Below are 19,895 nucleotides of genomic sequence, written 5' to 3'. Positions count from 1 at the left end.
GCCAATTGTTGACCTCTGTAATATGTCACAAGCAAATCTGACAATAGCTACTCTAAAAACAAGGATAGGATAGCATCAATTATTACAAAGCCCCAAACCTAAAAAAAAACCTTCTCGAGGCTCCTCCTGCTCTGACCCCCACAATTAACCAGCTACCCATGTTCTGTCATATATATCCCCTCTGTTCCACTATTTTGTTAGTTCTCTGGTAAACTAACAAGAGCCTAGCAAGTACTAGAAAGGGAGAAAACCCCACTAAGTGCTAGACAATGATGAAGAATGGGATTTCTAGTCTGAAGATTTCCCCTTTCCCCCTCAAAATTCACCCCAAAATGACAATAAAGGCAAACAGAAACACCTATCTTTGACGAAACCAGAAGGCAGGTGAAGGCCCAAACAGTGAAAGCAGATAGAGTGGTAAATGACACAGGACAAGGAAGCCCAAGGCTGTGGGTGGGAGGGCATACGCAGAAGGCAAGCCAATAAGCCAAGCCCACAGAAGCCCAGAAAGGCTCAGAATTGGAGGCACCAAGTTCTTCAGAGGGTAGAACACTGGGCTGAAAACAAGGGGCCTGGCTGACATCCATGTAAGGAACAATCAGACCCCCAATTCCCTATACTCCCTCCCCATGACAGCACACCCCATTCTCACACAAGGATTCAGACACAATGGAACACAGGAAGGAAGAGGTACCAGGCTAAAAAAAATAAGAAATTATGTAAAAGACTAAGATCCCGACCCCCAATTCCTTTATCACCTCGCTTCCTAGTACAGCTGGGGAAAGAGAACAAGGGGTGCTGGGAGAGGGGGACTGAGGTGGGGAGTCTCGCATGTCAACCTTTCAATGTTTCCCAAACACTAATAATGTCAAAATCTGGACCAGACCCACCACCTAGCCTGTACTCCATTATTTCTCTGTGCACTACTCATACTTCAGACCAAACACTTGACCAACACTACCCTGTGCCTCTACACCTGAGATTTGCTGTGGGTGTTCCCTCTTCCTAAATGGCTCCCAACTCCTAATCTGCCTCCTGCCTATGACATCACAACACCTGCTGTGTGGGCGAGTCCTCTGCAGAGTGCAGTGGCTGGAGTGGGAACTCAGGAGTTAAGACTGCCAGGGCTGAACCACTCCTCCCTCTAGCCTTTTTTAGCTGTATGTGTAACAGCATCCGAGATTGATTACCCATCAAAGGATAGTAAGAGCATTCCCCTTAAAGGACTGTTGTGAGAAACAGACACAGGTAAAACAAATCGCACTCAAAAAAGTTAGCTATTCTTATTAATTCTCATTCTATATCCATTGGTGCAGAGTATTAATAAACAATTTACCCAGTGATCATTTCTTATTCCTTTTTCTCTCTAAATGTGTGAGTGCATGTGTTTTAATGTTGTGGGGGTAAGGGAACAAATATTAGGAAAAGGTACTTTCCGTGCACTCCAACTCCACTGAGATTTCAAGTAAAAGGTGTGATGTCACCCTTAAAGCCCAAGCCAGAGTTAAAAGCAAACAGAAACCTGATTCACAGGAACTATACATCAAAAACCTAAAATAAAAAGTGACCAAATGTTGTTCATTTGCTCAACAAATTAATGACATCTTTCAGCTTGCTTCCTAGCTTTATCAAATACAAGAGAAGTTCTAACCCTGTCAAACACTCATTTAAGCAAATGACTTTCATAATATCATTATCAAAAGCATGTCTTTGGACAAACCACTTCCTCAACCTTGGCCTCAGTTTTCTCGTGTTCAAAATGAGAAGACTGGAAGAGAGCTATATTTTCTACATGGTTCCTCTTCCAGTTCTTTATTCTAACAGCCTGTGAATATACCATCATTAAAAATTGTACTTCAAGTGAATTCTGTGGCTATCCTGCCTGCACATTTGGCTCCACTTCTGTCCTCTTTCTTTTTAATTTACGAAATAACCAAAATACAATTCCAACACCAATGCCCAGAGGAGGTTCTCTAAACAAGCATCTCTCCATACAGCTACAAATACAAATTTCTACAAAAGCCAAAAGGAAGGAAACGAAAAGAAATAAACAGGAGAACTAAGTGCAAAGGGAAGACAGAAGCAGAAAGGGAGATTACTGGAAATCAAAAGCAGTGATTCAGGACACACAAAAGAAGCAAAGCAGAAAAAGAAGAACAAGAGAACCAGAGCATATTCAAATTACTTTAACCCCAACTGGATCTCACTCAGATCCTGTGCACAAATGCTTGCTAACTTCCATAGCCACCAAGGACATACAGAAGACGTAATATGACTTTTATCAAAGGCCACTTTTAAAATGATCCCAAAGTTGTATCTCCTTGGAGAAAAGATAAGTTTTAGGTTTGAGCAATGATGTTCCATCAATGTATAATAGTTGGCAAGGAAGACATTTAACAGCCAGAATGAAATTGCCACCCATCAAATATAAGGATAATGAACTAGAAAGAAAAAGAAGAGAGAGCAAGAAAAATAAAAATTATTTTATTTTAAAAATACTTCAGCTTTCCTTTCGCTAGTGTGGCCAGAGCCATGAGTATGCTCAGGCCTCAGATGAGGCTTGCCTCTAGTGTCTTCCACTGTGGCAAAAAGAAAGTCTGGTTGGACCCCAACGAAACTAATGAAATCGCCAATGCCAACTCCCGTCAGCATATCTGGAAGCTGATCAAAGATGGGCTGATCATCTGCAAGCCCGTGACTGTCCATTCTCAAGCTCGATGCCGGAAAAACACCTTGGCCCGCCGGAAGGGCAGGTATATGGGCATAGGTAAGCGAAAGGGTACTGCCAATGCTCGAATGCCTGAGAAGGTAACCTGGATGCGGAGGATGAGGATTCTGCGCCAGCTACTGAGGAGATACCGTGAGTCTAAGAAGATTGACCGCCACATGTATCACAGCCTGTACCTGAAGGTGAAGGGGAATGTGTTCAAAAACAAGCAGATTCTCATGGAGCACATCCACAAGCTGAAGGCAGATAAGGCCTGCAAGAAGCCCCTGGCTGACCAGGCTGAGGCCCACAGATCTAAGACCAAGGAAGCACGCAAGCGCCGTGAAGAGCGCCTCCAGGCCAAGAAGGAGGAGATCATCAAGACTCTGTCCAAAGAGGAAGAGACCAAGAAGTAAAACTCCCCTCTCTTGTCTGTACATAGTGGCCTGGGTCATAACAGGTGAATCATTTGAATAAAACAAGCTTTGTCTGCTTAAAAAAAAAAAAAAAAATACTTCAAACGTTTGCTTTAATTTTTTAAGAACTAAAATATTAAAGTCAAAAATAATGACAAAACAAAATCCGAAATTGGTAGAGGTTTAGTTTGATTTTTTGTTATAGGAAGGGAAGATAGCAAAACAATGAGAGGAAAGGGGATTTGGCAACCTTTGTGTGTGTCACGTTGGCGTGGGGGTGGGGAGGTGGTGTCCACTGTTTGGCACAAAAGAGACCACCGAAACCCACAGACTCAGATGATCACCACAGCAAAAAGCTTTCTTCTAGAAAACATAAAGATAGCTAGAAAAGTTGTAAATAAAAGTAAAAGGCTATTAAATGACTTGATTTCCTAGCATGCAAGTCACACTCAATTACACCACTGAGTTAAATTTTAAAACCAGGCAGGGTGTGGTGGCTCACACCTGCAATCCCAGTACTTTGGGAGGTTGAGACAGGAGGATCACTTAAGCCTAAGAGTTTGAGACCTGTCTAGGCAACACAGCAAGACCCAGTCTCCACAAAAAATTTAAAAATTAGCAGGGCATGGTAGTGTGTTCTTGTAGTACCAGCTAGTTGGGAGGCGGAGGCTAGAGGATCTCTTGAGCCCACAAGTTGGAGACCGCGGTGATCACACCACTACACTCCAGCCTGGGTGACAGATCAAAACCCTGTCTCTTAAAAAAAATTGTTTTTTAAACCAAAATGCTAACAATTCCTGGTTAGAAGATTCTTAGTTTTGCACCACGGCATTATTTTAAAGTGTATATTTTCGAGTTCCAATTAAATATTATTTACCCATTTTCTCTTAAGCTAGAGATAAAATATTTTATTCTTAACATTAAGGTAATGTACCCAGTTGAGTAAGCTAGATGACAATGCACACTGAATTATAACTAATACTTCTTGCTCTGTTCAAAGACCCAAATACCAACCAGTTTCTGAAAACTTATTTTAAAAACGTTCATGAAATAGAGACAAAAATTACATTATTCCCTTGAAAAGCCATAAGCTAAAAACAGAGCTCAGTGAAGCAGAAGACATTTCTGTGAAGCCCATTTTCAACTTCTGATTTAAATAAACATGTAAAATTTAAAAAATCAATTCTAATGTATATGTAAAGTTAACAAGACAGAATTTTAATCACTCATCATTATGAACTTTTGTAAAAGTTCCCCTTTGTTGTCTAAAAGAACTGAGTAAGGCTTTATTCAGCTCTCTGGACTTGAACCCTGCAGTTCACGCTTAACTTGGCCTGTCCTATACAACTAATGGTCCAGACAGCATTGGTGAGACAGTGTTAACCAGTGTGATACCAACGCACCTTCCCACGCAGGCACAGGAACGGCAAAAACGTCTAAACACACCCTTTCTTGGATGCTCCGTGGTTGCAGAAATGGGTGAACACATCAAATGCAGGAAAGTACCGGCACCCAGGCCAAAATTCCACCCCCCTTCTGTAAGTGGATCTTCTAAGACTGGCTCACGTGACTCATGTGTGACTTCCAGAGGTATCTGGGGACAATGCAGCAACCCTCAATAATGAGGTTTAATTCTTAGAGACATCCCTGCTCTGGACCCTAAAGCAGGCTCTTCACTGAGGTAGGGAAAGGGGTGAGAGAGAGTGGACCTATGTCCACACCCACACCCTAGTAGCTCCTGGGGATGGGGTGAAGCAGAAAATACATCATACAATAGTTTGCCTACCAACACCCAAGAACAATGGTTTACCACTTTTTAGTTCACAGCCCCTTTGAGAATCCACGGCTTTCATCAGAATCACAGCCCAGAAACATATACAAATTTACCTTCAATTTCAGAAGGGTTCACAGACAATATGGCCCCACACACAGTCAGCCCATGGACCCCAGATTCAAACCCTGTCCCACCCTCAGACAGAAAGAAGACCATGGGAGAGTCTCTCTTCTCAAATCCCTAAGCATTTTGGTCTGGCCACCAACAATCTCCCAAGACCAGACACAGCTGGAGTCAAATGTTGGGGGTGGGGTAAGCAGGGGATACAGTATAGGAGACCAGCCCGAGCTTCAAGAATGCCAACTAATCTAGTCTGATATAAGATGTCTCCAAATGGGACCCTAAGTTATGTTGTCAGCCATCCTTAGGACTTGTCCAGGAGATGCCAGCCAACCACAGCTCTCTAATGAGCTGATTAAAAGGAAGGAACAAAGAAGGGAGAGAAGAGAAAAGAGAAAAATTGTAATGAGATTTGGAAAGTAGCTTATCCATGTGGTTTATATGTCTCTTTTCCCCACTCCTCTTCCTTGTGAAATGTGATGAGCTTAGTGGAAATGAAGGAATCAGAGTAGCCTACTGTGCTGCCTAGAAAATAAGCTATCCTTTCCTCTCCCCACCACTGCAACCTTCAAGGAGTCACATCCCAAATGTATAATTCAGCTGCATAAGCTGAGCTATGATTTATATTCATAACTACTGTCCATTGAATGTATTAAAAATAACTCCATGAAATACTTCAAAACATTTGCAGTCTTATGGCGTTTGTATTTCCAGGTGCAAATACCTTAATTGATTCTTGTACATAGCAAACCCAACTATCTGCATGGAAAGAAAGGCTTTGGCTCCAATGGCAAAAAAGCACAGATTAAAAAAGGGCACACTCTAAGACCCCATTTCAAAAAAAAAAAAAAAAAAAGGCATTATACTATTTATTTAAATTTACAGACCAGACATGATGGCTCAGGACTGTAATCCTGGCACTTTGGGAGGACAAGGTGGAAGGACTGTTTGAGACCAGAATGGGCAACATAATGAGAACTTATCTCTACAAAAAAAATTTAAAATTAGCCAGGAGTGGTGGCATGTGCCTGTAGTCCCAGCTATTTGGGAGGTTGAGGCAAGAGGATCTCTTGAGCCCAGGAGTTTGAGGCTACAGTGAGCTATGACTGCACCACTGCACTCCAGTGTGTGTGACAGAGCAAGACCCTATTTCTAAAAAAAAAAAAAAAAAATTTACACTCAACTATTAAGCTGCATGGCTGGGTGTGGTGACTCACATCTGTAATCCTAGCACTTTGGGAGGCCAGGGCAGGAGGATTCCTTGAGCCCAAGAGTTCAAGACCAGCCTGAGCAACACAAAAAATACAAAAATTAGCCAGGCATGGTGGTGCACATCTGTCGTCCCAGCTACTTGGGAGGCTGAGGCAGGAGGATCACTTGAGCCCAGGAGTTGGAGGTGGCAGTGAGCTATGATGATGCCATTGCACTCTGCCCAGGCAACAGAGCAATACCCTGTCTCAAGAGGGGGAAATACATATATATACACACACACACACACACACACACATATATATTTAAAACTGCTTGCATTATTATGCAAGAATTGATGTGTATGCCTTATCTTGCAAACTATATAATGTTTATATGATGCATGCAGTACAGTTTCCCTAACCCATGAGAAAACATCACAGAGCAAACAGAAATAGCCCCACTACCCAGATACTGCTCATTCGGAAAGATGAAAATAAGCTGAAAGCCCTAAACTTAAGATATAATGTTCGAAAGTTGACATCTGAAAGTTATACTCACCTCCCCTGTTCCCCCATGTTATGAGAGTTAAAGAGAAATGAGATTATCAAAGGCAACAGAAGTAGGGGGGGAAAAAGAAATTAAGTTGCTAAAAAATACCACAAACTGGAAAATCTATTCCAGAATAAAAAAAAATCTCAAGTTGGTGTCATTATAAATCATGTCTCTCTGCCTGGTTTTGCAGAGGAAGCCAGGAAGAGATAGGGGGAGGCTCTCACCCAAGCATCAGTGAACTTGGCCCTGAAATCTGTCATCTGTGTCTCCCTGGCCAAGCTATGCCTAACAAATCTGCAAATGTACAAAATGACAAACCTATGCTAGGTTTTTTTTATATTCTTTTCAGCTCTAAGTCTATAATTCTACCGACAGTAGACAGAAGAGGCACCTGCGCCACAAAATCTTTTCCTCCAGATAGAGCGCTCCTTCCCACCATGGTCCATTTCCCCAGGTGCTCAGACTCTGAGAATCACAACCGCCAGAAAACTTGCCAAATAACAATGCATACCTTTGGGAACATGGTTCTGGCTTCCTTCAGGGAGGCATGAAACTGATCAGGCCAAGGCTGAGGTGCAGCTTGTGACAGACAGGGTATCTAATTAGGGGCACAGTTCTCACAGCTAGAGCAGGACAAAGGCAGCAGCAACAAAATACCCAGACTTAACCCTCTGCAGAGTCTGAAGTAGGTCTCACACATGGACCTGTACAGTGGTTTCGATTTAAAAACTAGGTACCACTATTTTAAAAACAGGGTATTTCATAAAAAGGCCAGGATATCTGCATTCTTTAAATACAAAAGATCAAGCAACTACAGGCTGGAGCTTAGGGGACCATGACCCCCAACAGAGAGAGACTCAAGCTCTTCAGGTCCTGGCCAAGTTCACTACCTTAAGTTATAAGCCTAGCTCTGGGGACAGGAGTTTGAAATCTCCTACTCTAAAATCTTTTCCAGTGGCTATTAACTGTGACTAATACCACCCTAAGGTGTTTGGGTTCTCAATAAAAGAGAATGTCAAAACACTATGCAAATGAGCATTATTATGCTACAATATCTACATAACAGGCCTCAGAAAGGCCCCCTTTTAGGAAAACCTACCCAAAAAAGCTCAAAAGGTGCATTTAAACACACCTTAGATTTAACTTTCCAAGGATTTTAAAATATCTGTCAAACTGGTTGTCTGAGTGCTTTTGTCAATTTTGGAATTCCAAAGGCATTTATATGTGCCTACGACTTGAAAATGTAGAAACGTTTCACTCTAGTTTATATTCTGCTTCTCCTGCACCTCCAGACTCTTGCAGAAACTATAAATGCTTCCGATTTGTCTTCTTCACATCTCAGTATGGAATTGATCTAACCAGCAATGACTTTTCTAGTCAAAAAAGAGAAGGGGAGGGGAAACCTAATCAGGAAGTTAAAGGTTAAAACAAAAATGGGCCAAACTCAGTCCAAAGTCTGTACAACAGGTGGGACACGCATCAAGCAGCGACTTGCCTTCCAAGAACATGTCGTGCGGCTCAGTTTTCCTGTGGCTGTGATAGGGGCAACCTTACTTCCTCCCTGTGCCAGGTTGGAGCAAAGATCTAGAAGGAGTTAGAATACAATAAAAAGCTTCTCGGGTTTGTTTCCCAAGTTTCCGGAGGTTTTCTTTTTAACTTTAGAGATATGTACATTAAAAGGGGGAGGGAAGAGAGACACAGAGTGACTAGAATCGTGACAGGGATCCTCGGGAAAAATTTGTAGGCGGACCCTGCACAAAAGTCTTCAAATTCCTCCCTGTCGCCAAAGACCTCACCTATCACTGAGGGCGCCGAAGGACCCCGGCTGAAGACCCCACCCCAGCTCAGCCTTCCGGAGGGGACCCGAGCCCGCCGCCGCCCGCGCCCCGCGCACTCACTGCTCGGCGGGGCACTGCATCCCGGGCCGCGGCAGCCCGCCGGCCGCCGCCTTCCTGCCCTCCCGCGCCGCGGCCCCCGCCTCCCGCGCCGGCGTTTCAGCGCCACTGGCGCCCGGCCACGCTCCGGGCTGGGGCATGGTGTGCTGACTCATGCGGCCGCCCGCAGCCGCGGCACAGCAGAAATTTAGCGGGATCCGAGCGACCCGGGCCCCCTCCCGTCGGGGCGCCCGGCGGAGACCGTAGCCGCTCCGTTGCCCCGGCAGCTTCCGAGGGACCACAGATGGCTTCCGCGCGCGTCACGGCGGCCCGCCCCGCGACCTTTGACCCGCCACGAGAAGGCGTGGCCGGAGGCGGGGCGACGCGGCGCCTGCGCCTGCGCGCGCTGAGCCTCCGGGGCTCCGGATGGTCCGCGAGGGGCAGCCACTGCGCATGCTCCGTCTCTAGCACCTCTGGCTAGCTTCCCTCATTGGCGGTGTCCAGACGGGTCCCCCAGTGTGAGAGGGCGGGAAAGAAGCGGACAAGCGGCAGGACGCGTCCTGGGTGAGGAGAAAGGCCGGCCTTGGGTGTGAAAAGGTGCTAACGCGTCTGGGCGCCTTGTAGCGTCAGTCTCGGCTTGCAAGCGTCGTCTTCCGACGGCCCTGTGCTGCGGCTTGCCCTGGCAGTCCCCAAGTGACACATCCGTAACGACTTGCCCCCGAGCCAGCTGTGCTTTGGCCTCAGATGTCTGGTCAGGCTTGTGGCTCCAGAACTGGGAATTCCTGCCCCTCCCCGGGGTTGGGGCGGGGAAAGGGAACCGGTTCGGCTCAACCCAGTTGAGACAGCTCTGCAGCGTGTGTTCTTGGTTTATATTCTTCCATATGGAAATTTGGATTTGAGGGGAGCCAAAGCAAAGGGAAAATATTAGCTGACTTCAAAGATCCGAAGCTGAAATGTTTCATCTCTGAGAAGGGAGCAGAGGAGTAGCTTCTAAGGATGTTTAGCAATGTAGGTGCAAAAAGCATCACTCCAGCAAAGAGTAGGACGAAAGCATGGATTAATGGAATGGCATGGACAATTCAAAAACCTGCAAGTGGTTCAGGGGTGGAGCAGGTAGGGAGCAGGGGATTTTATTGAAAAATGAAAGTGGAAGAAGTGTGCTGGGGACCAGATCATGAAAAGCCACGTTAGGCTGTGGAGCTTGTGCTTAATTCTCATTGCAAGATCTTGAGATCATTTTGAAAATCACTTTGCAGCTAGAGAAAAGATTGGAGAAGGGCAAAACTGGAAGACTAGTAGGGGCCTCAAAGTGAGAAACTGGATGGAAAGATTGTTTTTATTTTGAGGCAAAGAACTCTGGAGTGTTCTTTTTCCTTTAACTTGAAAAATTAATAAATACACATGCTAAAAAATGCAGAGCTTACAAAAGAATATATAAAGTATACTTCTTATGGATATTAAGGGTGTGGGATTGTAGTGGGTTGAATAGTGTCCTCCAAAATTCATGTCCACCTGGAACCTCACGTTGTGACCTTATTTGGAAATAGGGTCTTTGCAGCTGTATTAGTTAAAATGAGGTCATACTGGATTAAAGTGGGCCCTAAATCTAATGATGGGTGTCCTTTTAAGAGAAAAGAACACACAGACATATGGACACAGAGCAAATAAGGCCATGTGGAGAAGGAAGCAGAGTCTGGAGTGATGCAGCTATACAGCCAAGAAATGCTAAGGAATGCCAGGAGCCACCAGAAGCTAAGAAAAGGCAAAGAAGGATTATTCCAAAGAGCCTTCAGACGAGGCTTGGCCGTGCCAACAACCTGCTTTCAGACTTCTAGCCTCTAGAACCATGAGAAAATAAGTTTCTGTTCCTTTAAACCACCCAGTTTGTGGTACTTTGTCATGGCAACCCCAGGAAACTATCACAGGGATCAGAGTGAAAAGATGATAAAATTCTATCAGGCAAAATGTATTGATATGGGCCCACCAAACATTCTGGATTCAACACTTTATCTCGAAGGGTTAGGAAAAGCTCTAACAGTATGTTTGGTTGCTGAATGTGACTTTTCCTATTATGCCTGACAAACTAGGGAAATTACCATAGGGTGGGTTAGGGGGCCTACTGTGAAAAAATCTGAGTGAAAACTCCACTGATCACTTGACTTACAATACACTCCAAAGTACCTACATTAAATGAAGTTGAAGTACCAGGACTGCCTAGGTATACTGTAGAGAAAGATATCCATAGGCTTGGAGAGATTGGACTGTAAGAATGAATTAATCATTTAAGACCTGCTCTCCTACCCCAGGAGGGTCCAGAGGACACACCTTTCACCATGACTGTGAGAAATAAATTTGTGAGGGGAGCCCCAGCATCCTTGAAGTAATCTGTGGTTGCTCTTCTCCTTAGTCATATATATCTTACAGTGTAAACTGCCACCATCAAAGTGGGATTCCAAAATACAGTGGGGATAATGGGATCCCAGGATGGTAGCAACCAAAGGGTGGTACTTTGGCACGTAATTGCCAAAAAGTAGGTGGGCATGATTAATGGCAGGCAGAGCCAAAGCAGTATTGTCTCACAGAGACTTATGTCATTGGCTAGTTCATCATTGTGTACCTAGAAAACAAATAAACGGGCAATCTACTAAATTCTTACTTGATCCGTATAAGTGGAAGAGTTCTAGGACTAGTAAGCAGAAATCCTAACTTGCATCACCAGAACAGAGAGTCACAACCCCTCAATCAAGTCTCAGACTTGAGCCAGTTTACACACTCAGCCCTTTTTGAATGAAGGGGAGCCTGGACACTCTTGAAGAAGGACCATGCTATGTTGCCAAAAAGGTATATTGTTAATCTTTTTCCCAGCCTTCCCCAAAGGGACTTTTATGGCCATCTACCAGGGTGACCATGCACTGGGCGAAGAGAAATAATCAGACTTTGCAGGAATTACTAGACAGTGGTTCTGACCTGACACTAATTCATGGAAACCCACAACATTATTATGTCTACCGGTCAGAGTAGGGGCTTGACAGAGATCAAATGATCAATGGAGTTTTAGCTCAGATTCATCTCATTAGAGCCAGTGAGTCCCTGGACCCATCCTGTGGTTATTTCTCCAGTTCCAGAATGCATAATTAGAATAGGCATACTCAATAACTACTGGCAGAATCCCCATGTTGGTTTCCTGACCTATAGAGTGAAGTCTGATAGGAAAGGCCACATGATAGTCACTAGAACTGCTTCTGCCTATAAAAATAGTAAACAAAAAGCAATAGCACATTCTTGGAGGGATTACAAGGGTATGGTGCCACTGTCAAGGACTTGAAAGTTGCAGAGGTGGTGATACCCATCACATCCCTTTTCAACTCACCTATGCGGCATGTACAGAACACAAATGGATCTTGGAGAATGACAGTGGATTCTCATAAACCCAATTATGTGGTGACTCCAGTTACGCTGCTATTTCAGACATGGTTTCATTGCTTGAGCAAATCAACATATCTACTAGTGCGGGGTATGCAGCTATTGATCTGGCAAATGCTTTTTCCCTTTATACGTGTTGGGAAAGACCACCAGAAGGAATTTACTTTCAGTGGCAAGACCAGCAATACGACTTTCTTTCCTACTCCAGGGATATATCAACTCTTCAGCCTCGTGTTGTAAGTTAGTCCACAGTGGTCTTCCAAAGAATTTCACACTGGTCCATTACATTGATGATATTACGCTGATTAATCCTGGTGAACAGGAAATAGCAATTACTCTAGACATTGGTAAGATATTTGTATGTCGGAGGACACAAAATAAATCCCACAAAACTTCAGAGGCCTTCTACCTCAGTGAAATTTCTGGGGTCCAGTGGTGTGGGACATGTCAAGACATCACTTCTAAGGTGAAGGATAAGTTGTCGCATTTGGTTTCTACAACCAAAAAAAGAGGCACAATGCCTAGTGGGAGAGAGAAGAGGAGGCTCTACAACAGGTCCACGCTATTGGGCAAGTTGCTCTACCATGTGATCCAGCAGATCCAACGGTGCTTGAAATGTCTGTGGCTGATTTAGATGCTGTTTAGAGTCTTTGGCAGCCACCTATAGGTGAATCATAATACAAACCCTTAGATTTTGGAGCAAAGTCCTGCCATCCTCTGTGGATAACTTCTCTCCTTTTGAGAAACAGATTTTGGGTTGCTAATAGACCTTAGTAGAAACTGAACACTTAACCATGAGGCCATCAAGTTAACATGTGGCTTGAGCTTAGTGATAAATCATGTCGATAGTATGTATCCTTGATATGATCTGATAAAAATGGCACTGCATTTCTGTTGTTTTCCAAAAACGTTCAACCCCAGTCTAATTAGGAAAAAAATATCAGACAATTCCACTTAGAGGGGCATCCTACAAAAATATTTGACCAGTACTCTCCATAACTGTCAAGGTCATCAAAAACAAGAAATGCCTGAGGAACTGTCACAGCCAAGAGGAACCTAAGGAGACATGGCAACTAAATGTAATGTGGTATCCTGGATGGGATCTTGGAACAGAAAAAGACATCAGGTTAAACAAAGGAAATATGAACAAACTATGGACTTTAGTTAATAATGTGTCAATACTGGTTCCCTTAATTGTAACACATGTACTGTATTAATGTAAGATGTTCGTAATAGGGGAATTTGGATTCAGGGCATATGGGAACTCTGTACTATCTTCTCAATTTTTCTGTAAATTTAAACAATCCTAAAAAATTAAGTCTATATTCACACTGGAAAAGTCCTTATTAGTGCAGTGAATGTGGAAAAAAATTTAAAAAAGAAAAAAAATTAAGTCTATAGTTTTAAAATCAAAAATAAAACTCAAATCACCATGTCATGATGTGTTAAACTGGGACTTTCCAAAATAAGAATATCCAGTCACACTGTTATAGTTTTGTACTTCAATTTAAAAAATTGCATTTAAATGTGAATCATCTCATCTTTATCTCATCTTTTATAATTTCTATTGTATATATGTTTATAGTATATGTAATACATAAATATAGAGAGGTATATGTCAGTTTTTAAAATATGCATATTGGGGATATGCTAATTTTTACTGACATTATAGAACTAAATTATTAGAGAGCTATATTAAGGTATTAAACAAAGTAAGTCAAAAACTAAATTAGAACTTCTTAGAGGCAGTCATGAGAAAAAAGCCCATGAACTGTGATATTATTACAACAATTAGCCTATTCTTATGTTAAGATGAATAATAACATAAAAAACTATAAGCTCAAGTAAAAGCCTGTATCATAACATTGCTAGAGACAATTCCAGTTAGTTTCCACCTTCCTTTTAGAATAAGGCATTAGATAACTAAAAATGATATGATGGTATATAATTTGTAAATACTTGGCAACTTAAATTTTGAATCACCTTGAATTTATATATCTACTTCAATGGCCTTACCTAGGATAGTTAATGTGTAAAAGACCCCAAGTTCCTTTTCATTGAATGCTCCAGCCCTTACTTGTAATAACTGTTCACAAAGAACACTCTTGAACCATTACAGTATTCTTGTTGGTATTTTTTTTTAATTCTCTTTAAGGAACTTAGTACAAGGTGTATATATACATATCCCCCTTTTTCAATACCATAAACTCACATTTTACAGTAAAGTTAAAATACCTGATATTTTTACTCTGTGGAATTACCCAATGCCACAGTAATAAAAAATAGATTTCAATTGTATTCTGTACATCAATTTCTAAAGTATTCACAGGAAAGGTACTTTTTAGTTTGTTCTAGTTTCATAGGTTCATGGACTGTACTTAAGCTTTGAAGAAATTTCACTTAGAAATTAACTACTTTAGAAATACCCAAGTATTAATTTGAAAGACTCTTTTATCCAACATGCCTCTTGATTATGGAATGCCCATTAAAAAAAACAGAATTAGAGAAGGGGAAAAAAACTCTACTCTACCTTTGCCATTATGAGGCTAAAAGAAATTATAGAGGAAAAAAATAGAGGAAATAGCCCAACAAAAACAATATCTTGCTGTAATGTTGTTTACCTGGAAACCCCCAAGACTTTCCCTGAGATTTTTTATTGGGAGAAGTATGGGTCATAATGAAATTTATTTTATCATGGAAATGAAACCATTTTATACATAAGGAGATGAGAAAGAATGATGCTGTTATAATTCAGGGACTTGGAGTTCTGGAAAATATTAAACAGTCATTTCCCTCTAGCTAATCAGAATTTCATTCTAAAGAAATTATCCAGGCAGATGATGATCTTTATTTGGAGAGCTTCTGAAATGGAATTCTATACCTTTAGTACCTTAGTATCTGCTATGGACTATATTGTGTCTCCCCCAAATTCATATGTTGAAACCTTAACCCACAATGTGACTACGTTTGGAGATAGGGCCTGTGAGGCGGTAATAATGGTTAAATGAGGTCATAAGGGTGGGGCCCTAATCTGATGGATCCTGTGTCCTTTTAAGAAGAGACACCAGCGCTCTCTCTCTACCATGTGAAGACACAGCAAGGAAGCTATCTGAAAGCCAGGAAGAAAGCCATCCCCAGAAACTGAATCAGCTGGCATCTTGATCTTACTTTCCATCCTCCAGAATGATGAGAAGATAAATATCTGTTGTTGAAGCCACCCAGTCATGGTATTTTGGTATGACAGCACTAGCAGACCAAGACAGTGTTACTACAAAGTACTTCCCTACGCTTACCTTTTAGGACAAGCATATGAGGTTCTTTGGAAAGGAAGCACTCATACTGCACATTGGCACTTAAAAGAGATAGGCAAATTGTAGATGTTTCCTAAGAAAATAAAAATAAGGAAGAAACCCTTTGTCACTCACAAGAAACCTTCACCTCCTCCTTCACCTCCTTCACTAGTCTGATGTTATCTTGATGATTCTCTCATAACCTAATCTTATCTCCATCAAAGAGGGAAAAGCATCACCCTACCATTACCAAAAACTCTCTGCTTGTGATAAGGTAGGTTGTCAACCTTACATTAAGAAATCATACCAGAATAATGCTGACAAAGTAACAAGGACTTTCTAGATCTTCTGCTAATATTTTGTGTCATGTATTTTTTTTTTTTCTTAGTCCAGATTTTAGGAGGATAGTGGACTAGGTCTTCAGAAGACTGTATAATCTTATCATCATTGCATCATTGCCAAAGACCCTGGCAACTAGAATCCATCTTAAAATAGTGGTCTTCAAACTTAGGTACTGCTATCTCCTGGGGTATAGCAATGCCACTTCATACATTTGTGCAGCAGAAGCCCTGGGGTAAAAGATACTTTTCCCAGGTGCATGAGGGCTTGGACAGGCCTGTTCTTTCTGACCACTTTCTTCATGTTCACTATATTCCTACTTAACAAAATGATAAGATTATCTCTTAGTCATCCAAACTCTTACTACGGCATATGCCTCAAGAGCTGCATGGTCCAATACAGTAGCCACTAGTCACGTGTGCCTACTGAGCACTTGAAATGTAGCTGGACATAATTATTAATAAGATTTGCCATTTGTGGAAAATACACATAGGACTTTAAGGACTTAGGACTGGCTCCCTAATAAAATGTAAAAATCACATTTATAATTTTCTATGTTGATTATATGTTGAAATGCTAAAATTTTGGAAATACTGCATTATATAAAATGTTAATTTCAACTGTTGTTTATACTTTTTTAATATAGCTACTAGAAAATTTTAAATTATGTGGCTCACATATTTCTATTGGATGGTGCTGTTCTGGAGCCTCAAAACAAATGGACAACTTAAATATTACTTCCAGAGAAGTGCCAGTAAGGCACTAAAAACTTGGATTTGGTTTCGTAACTTTCCTTTTCTTTCATTAAGAGTGGTATTTTGATATTTAAATGGAGTATTTTTGCCAATATGTTAGCTTAGATATGTTGTAGAATGGGGTGATAAAGGTGATGGAGTGTAGCAGAGAGAAAACCAGCTCTGTGACCTTGGGCAAGTCCTTTAACTTCTCTAGGCCTCAAATTTTGAGGCTTTAATTTCATTCAAAGATGCCTTGCTCCTGAGGGAGTCTTAGGAGAACAAAGCAGAGAATATTGGTAAAAATAATTGGTGGCATCTTATGTCATCCAGGTGACAGACTCATTACCTAGCACTCACCTTAGAGTGAGGATTTAAGTGAGATGGTTGTCTTATGGTACTTCCCAGAAATGGAGAAGGTGATTAATTCTAATAACTGCATAATCAATCCTTTCCAATTCAGGTGGTTTCTAACTCTTTGCTTTCAACAAATTTGAAGGAGTATCTAAAGTTGTTAGCTGATGATTAAGAATAATATTTCATGAGAGATTATTGTGATATTTTTGGCATGCAATTCAGGGGTTCAAAGAACTAATTCTGTGATAACAAGACTCTATCCCCATCTATTTATGAGAAGAGTGTTTCTCAGTGCATACATCTATAAAATCCAAAAATATTGAAATTAAATCCTATCTCTTTCTAACAATAAATTGCATTCATCTATAGGTTTTGAAAGAGATTTATACAAATTTTCCTATGTATATGTAACAATTATCAGAATTTATAATCTCTTGTTTTGATCAAATATTTACTGTCATAATAAACATTCTAAATAATTTTAATAAAGACTTTTAAACATAAAAATATATTGCGTTATCAGGAGTTCGAGACCAGCCTGAGCAAGAGTGAGACCCTGTCTCTACTAAAAATAGAAATAAATTATTTGGACAACTAAAAATCTATATAGAAAAAATTAGCCAGGCATGGTGGCGCATGTCTGTAGTCCCAGCTAGTCGGGAGGCTGAGGCAGTAGGATTGCTCGAGCCCAGGAGTTTGAGGTTGCTGTGAGCTAGGCTGACGCCACAGCGCTCTACTCCGGCAACAGAGTGAGACTCTGTCTCAAAAAAAGAAAAAAAAAAATATTGCATTAAATAAAATTCTGGAAATGGGAAGCAGAAAGGAAACAATTCAATGAGAAAAAGGAATGTAAAATTATAGTTTTTTATGAAAGTGAATTTCTAATAAGTATGTTATTTAGATTTCTATTGGAAACTTAAGAGTCGTGATTTTTTTAAAATTTTTTATGACATTATTTTAAATTATCAATAATATTTACAATGCAATGGAAGTTATATCCTTTAAAACTAAGTTTCTAATAGAAAATTTTACATTTTATCTATTTTATCAATACATTATAATAAATGTACATATTTTCAGGGTATATGTGATAATATAATCATATAATTTGTGAAGATCAAATCACTATAATTGGGATATCTATCACCTTAAATATTTGTCTTTTCTTTATGCTAGAAACATTCAAATTATTCTCTTCTAGCTATTTTGAAATATACAATAGATTATTGTAAATGGTAGTCACCCTACTGATCTATCAAACACTAGGTCTTATTTCTTTTACCAAACTGTATATTTGTACCCATTAATCAACCTTTCTCCATCCTCCTTTACCCCCCTGGTCTCTGGTTAACCACGAATCTACTCTAAATCTTCATGAGATCCACTTTTTTTAGCTCTCATGTGAGTGAGAACATATTTGTCTTTCTGTGCCTGGCTTATTTCACTTGACATAATGACCTCCAGCTCCATCCATGTTGCAAATGACAGGATTTCATTCTTTTATGGCTGAATAATATTCCACTGTGTATATATACCACATTTTCTTTAGGCACTCATCAACTCTTGGGCATTTAGGTTGATTCCATATTTTGGCTATTGTGACTAGTGTTGGAACAAACAAGGGAGTGCAGATATCTCTTCGATATATTGATTTCCTTTTTTTGGTTATATACCCAGTAGTGGAATTGCTGGATCATATGGTAGTTCTATTTTTAGTTTTTTGAGGAACCTTGATATGGTTTGGCCTCACCACATTTCATACTGAAATTCGATCCCCAGTGTTGGAGGTGGGGCCCGGTGGGGGTGGAACTCTCCTGAATGGCTTGGTGCCATTCTTGGGGAGTGAGAGAGTTCTCACTCTTAATTCCAATAAGAACTGGTTGTTGAAAAGAGCCTGGCACCTCTCTCTCTCTCTCTGCTCTTACTATGGCCTCCTCTCTCACCATGTGATCTTCACAAACCAGCTCCCCTTCACCTTACACCATGAGTGGAAGCAGCCTGAGTCCCTTGCCAGAAGCAGATGGTGGCCCTATGTTTCTTCTACAGCCTGCAGAATTGTGAGTCAACTAAACCTCTTTTCTTCATAAATTACGCAGCTTCAGATATTCCTTTGCAGCAACACAAATGGACCAAGACAAACCTCCATAGTTTTTCCTAGTGACTGTGCTAATTTACATTCTCACCAACAGTGTGTGAAGGTCCCTTTCTCCACATCCTCACCAGTGCACGTTACTTTCTTTTTCATAAAAGTCATTTTAACTGGGGTGAGATGCTATCTCCTTGTGGTTTCAATTTGCATTTCTCTGATGATTAGTGCTATTGAGCATTTTTTTCATATACCTGCTGGCCACTTGTACGTTTTCTTTTGAGAAATGTCTATTCAGATCTTTTGCTCATTTTTAATTGGATTATTTGTTTTCTTGCTTTTGAGTTCCTTATATATTCTGGTTATTAATCCCTTGTCAGATGGACAGTTTGCAAATATTTTCTCCCATTCTATGGGTTGTCTCTTTGTTTTGTTAATTGTTTCCTTTGCTGTACAGAATTTGTTTAGCTTGATGTAATGCCATTTTCTATTTTTGCTTTGGTTTCCTGTGCTTTCAAAGTCTTATACAAAAAATCTTTGCCCAGACTAATGTCTTGTCTTGGAGCATTTACCAATGTTTCCTTATAGTAGTTTCATAGTTTCAAGTCTTCTAAGTCTTTAATCCATTTTGAGTTGACTTTTGTATACGGTAAGCAAAAGGGGTCTAGTTTCATTCTTCTGCATATGATTATCTCGTTTTCCCAGCACCATTTATTGAAGAGGGTTTCCTTTCCCCATTGTTTGTTCTTGGCATCTTTGTCAAAAATGAGTTGGCTATAAATGTGTGGGTTTGTATCTGGGTTCTCTACTCTATTCCATTGGTCTATGTATCTGTTTGTTTTTTTTTTTTCAAAATGAAATGCATAAATAGTTCTGTTTATTCACATCCAAGTTGAAAGGCAGACAAATCTCAGGTTTACCCCTTAACACTAGTGAAAATAATAGTGTCAAAAAAAAAAAAGAATTCTCTGTATTGCAAATCAAATAGAAATGTTCACAGTACATTTTAAGTAATTATCTATACTTGCATAT

At 40.8% G+C, this 19,895-nt stretch overlaps 1 protein-coding gene and 1 pseudogene across 2 annotated transcripts in view; one reads left to right on the top strand and one right to left on the bottom strand.

The window, feature by feature from the left end:
• The window catches only part of OTULIN (OTU deubiquitinase with linear linkage specificity), a 29,846-nt gene extending 21,036 nt beyond the window's left edge, over positions 1-8,810 (bottom strand). The window contains exons 1-2 of the mRNA XM_012642658.1: positions 8,659-8,810; positions 2,905-3,022 (exon numbers count right to left, since the gene is read on the bottom strand). Of these exons, the coding sequence (XP_012498112.1) occupies positions 2,905-3,022; positions 8,659-8,810 (270 nt within the window). The remainder of the gene's footprint in view (positions 1-2,904; positions 3,023-8,658) is intronic.
• On the top strand, positions 2,521-3,200 carry LOC105809046 (annotated as a pseudogene). The gene has a single exon (XR_001137417.1). The product of XR_001137417.1 is annotated as a 60S ribosomal protein L19 pseudogene (transcript).
• Positions 8,811-19,895: the final 11,085 nt, after the last annotated feature.

This window comes from Propithecus coquereli, unplaced genomic scaffold (assembly GCF_000956105.1).
Source record: "Propithecus coquereli isolate 6110/MARCELLA unplaced genomic scaffold, Pcoq_1.0 Scaffold100, whole genome shotgun sequence".
Lineage (NCBI taxonomy): Eukaryota > Metazoa > Chordata > Mammalia > Primates > Indriidae > Propithecus > Propithecus coquereli.
The sequence above is the reverse complement of the archived record's forward strand: the minus strand, read 5'-3'. Positions and strand labels throughout refer to the sequence as shown.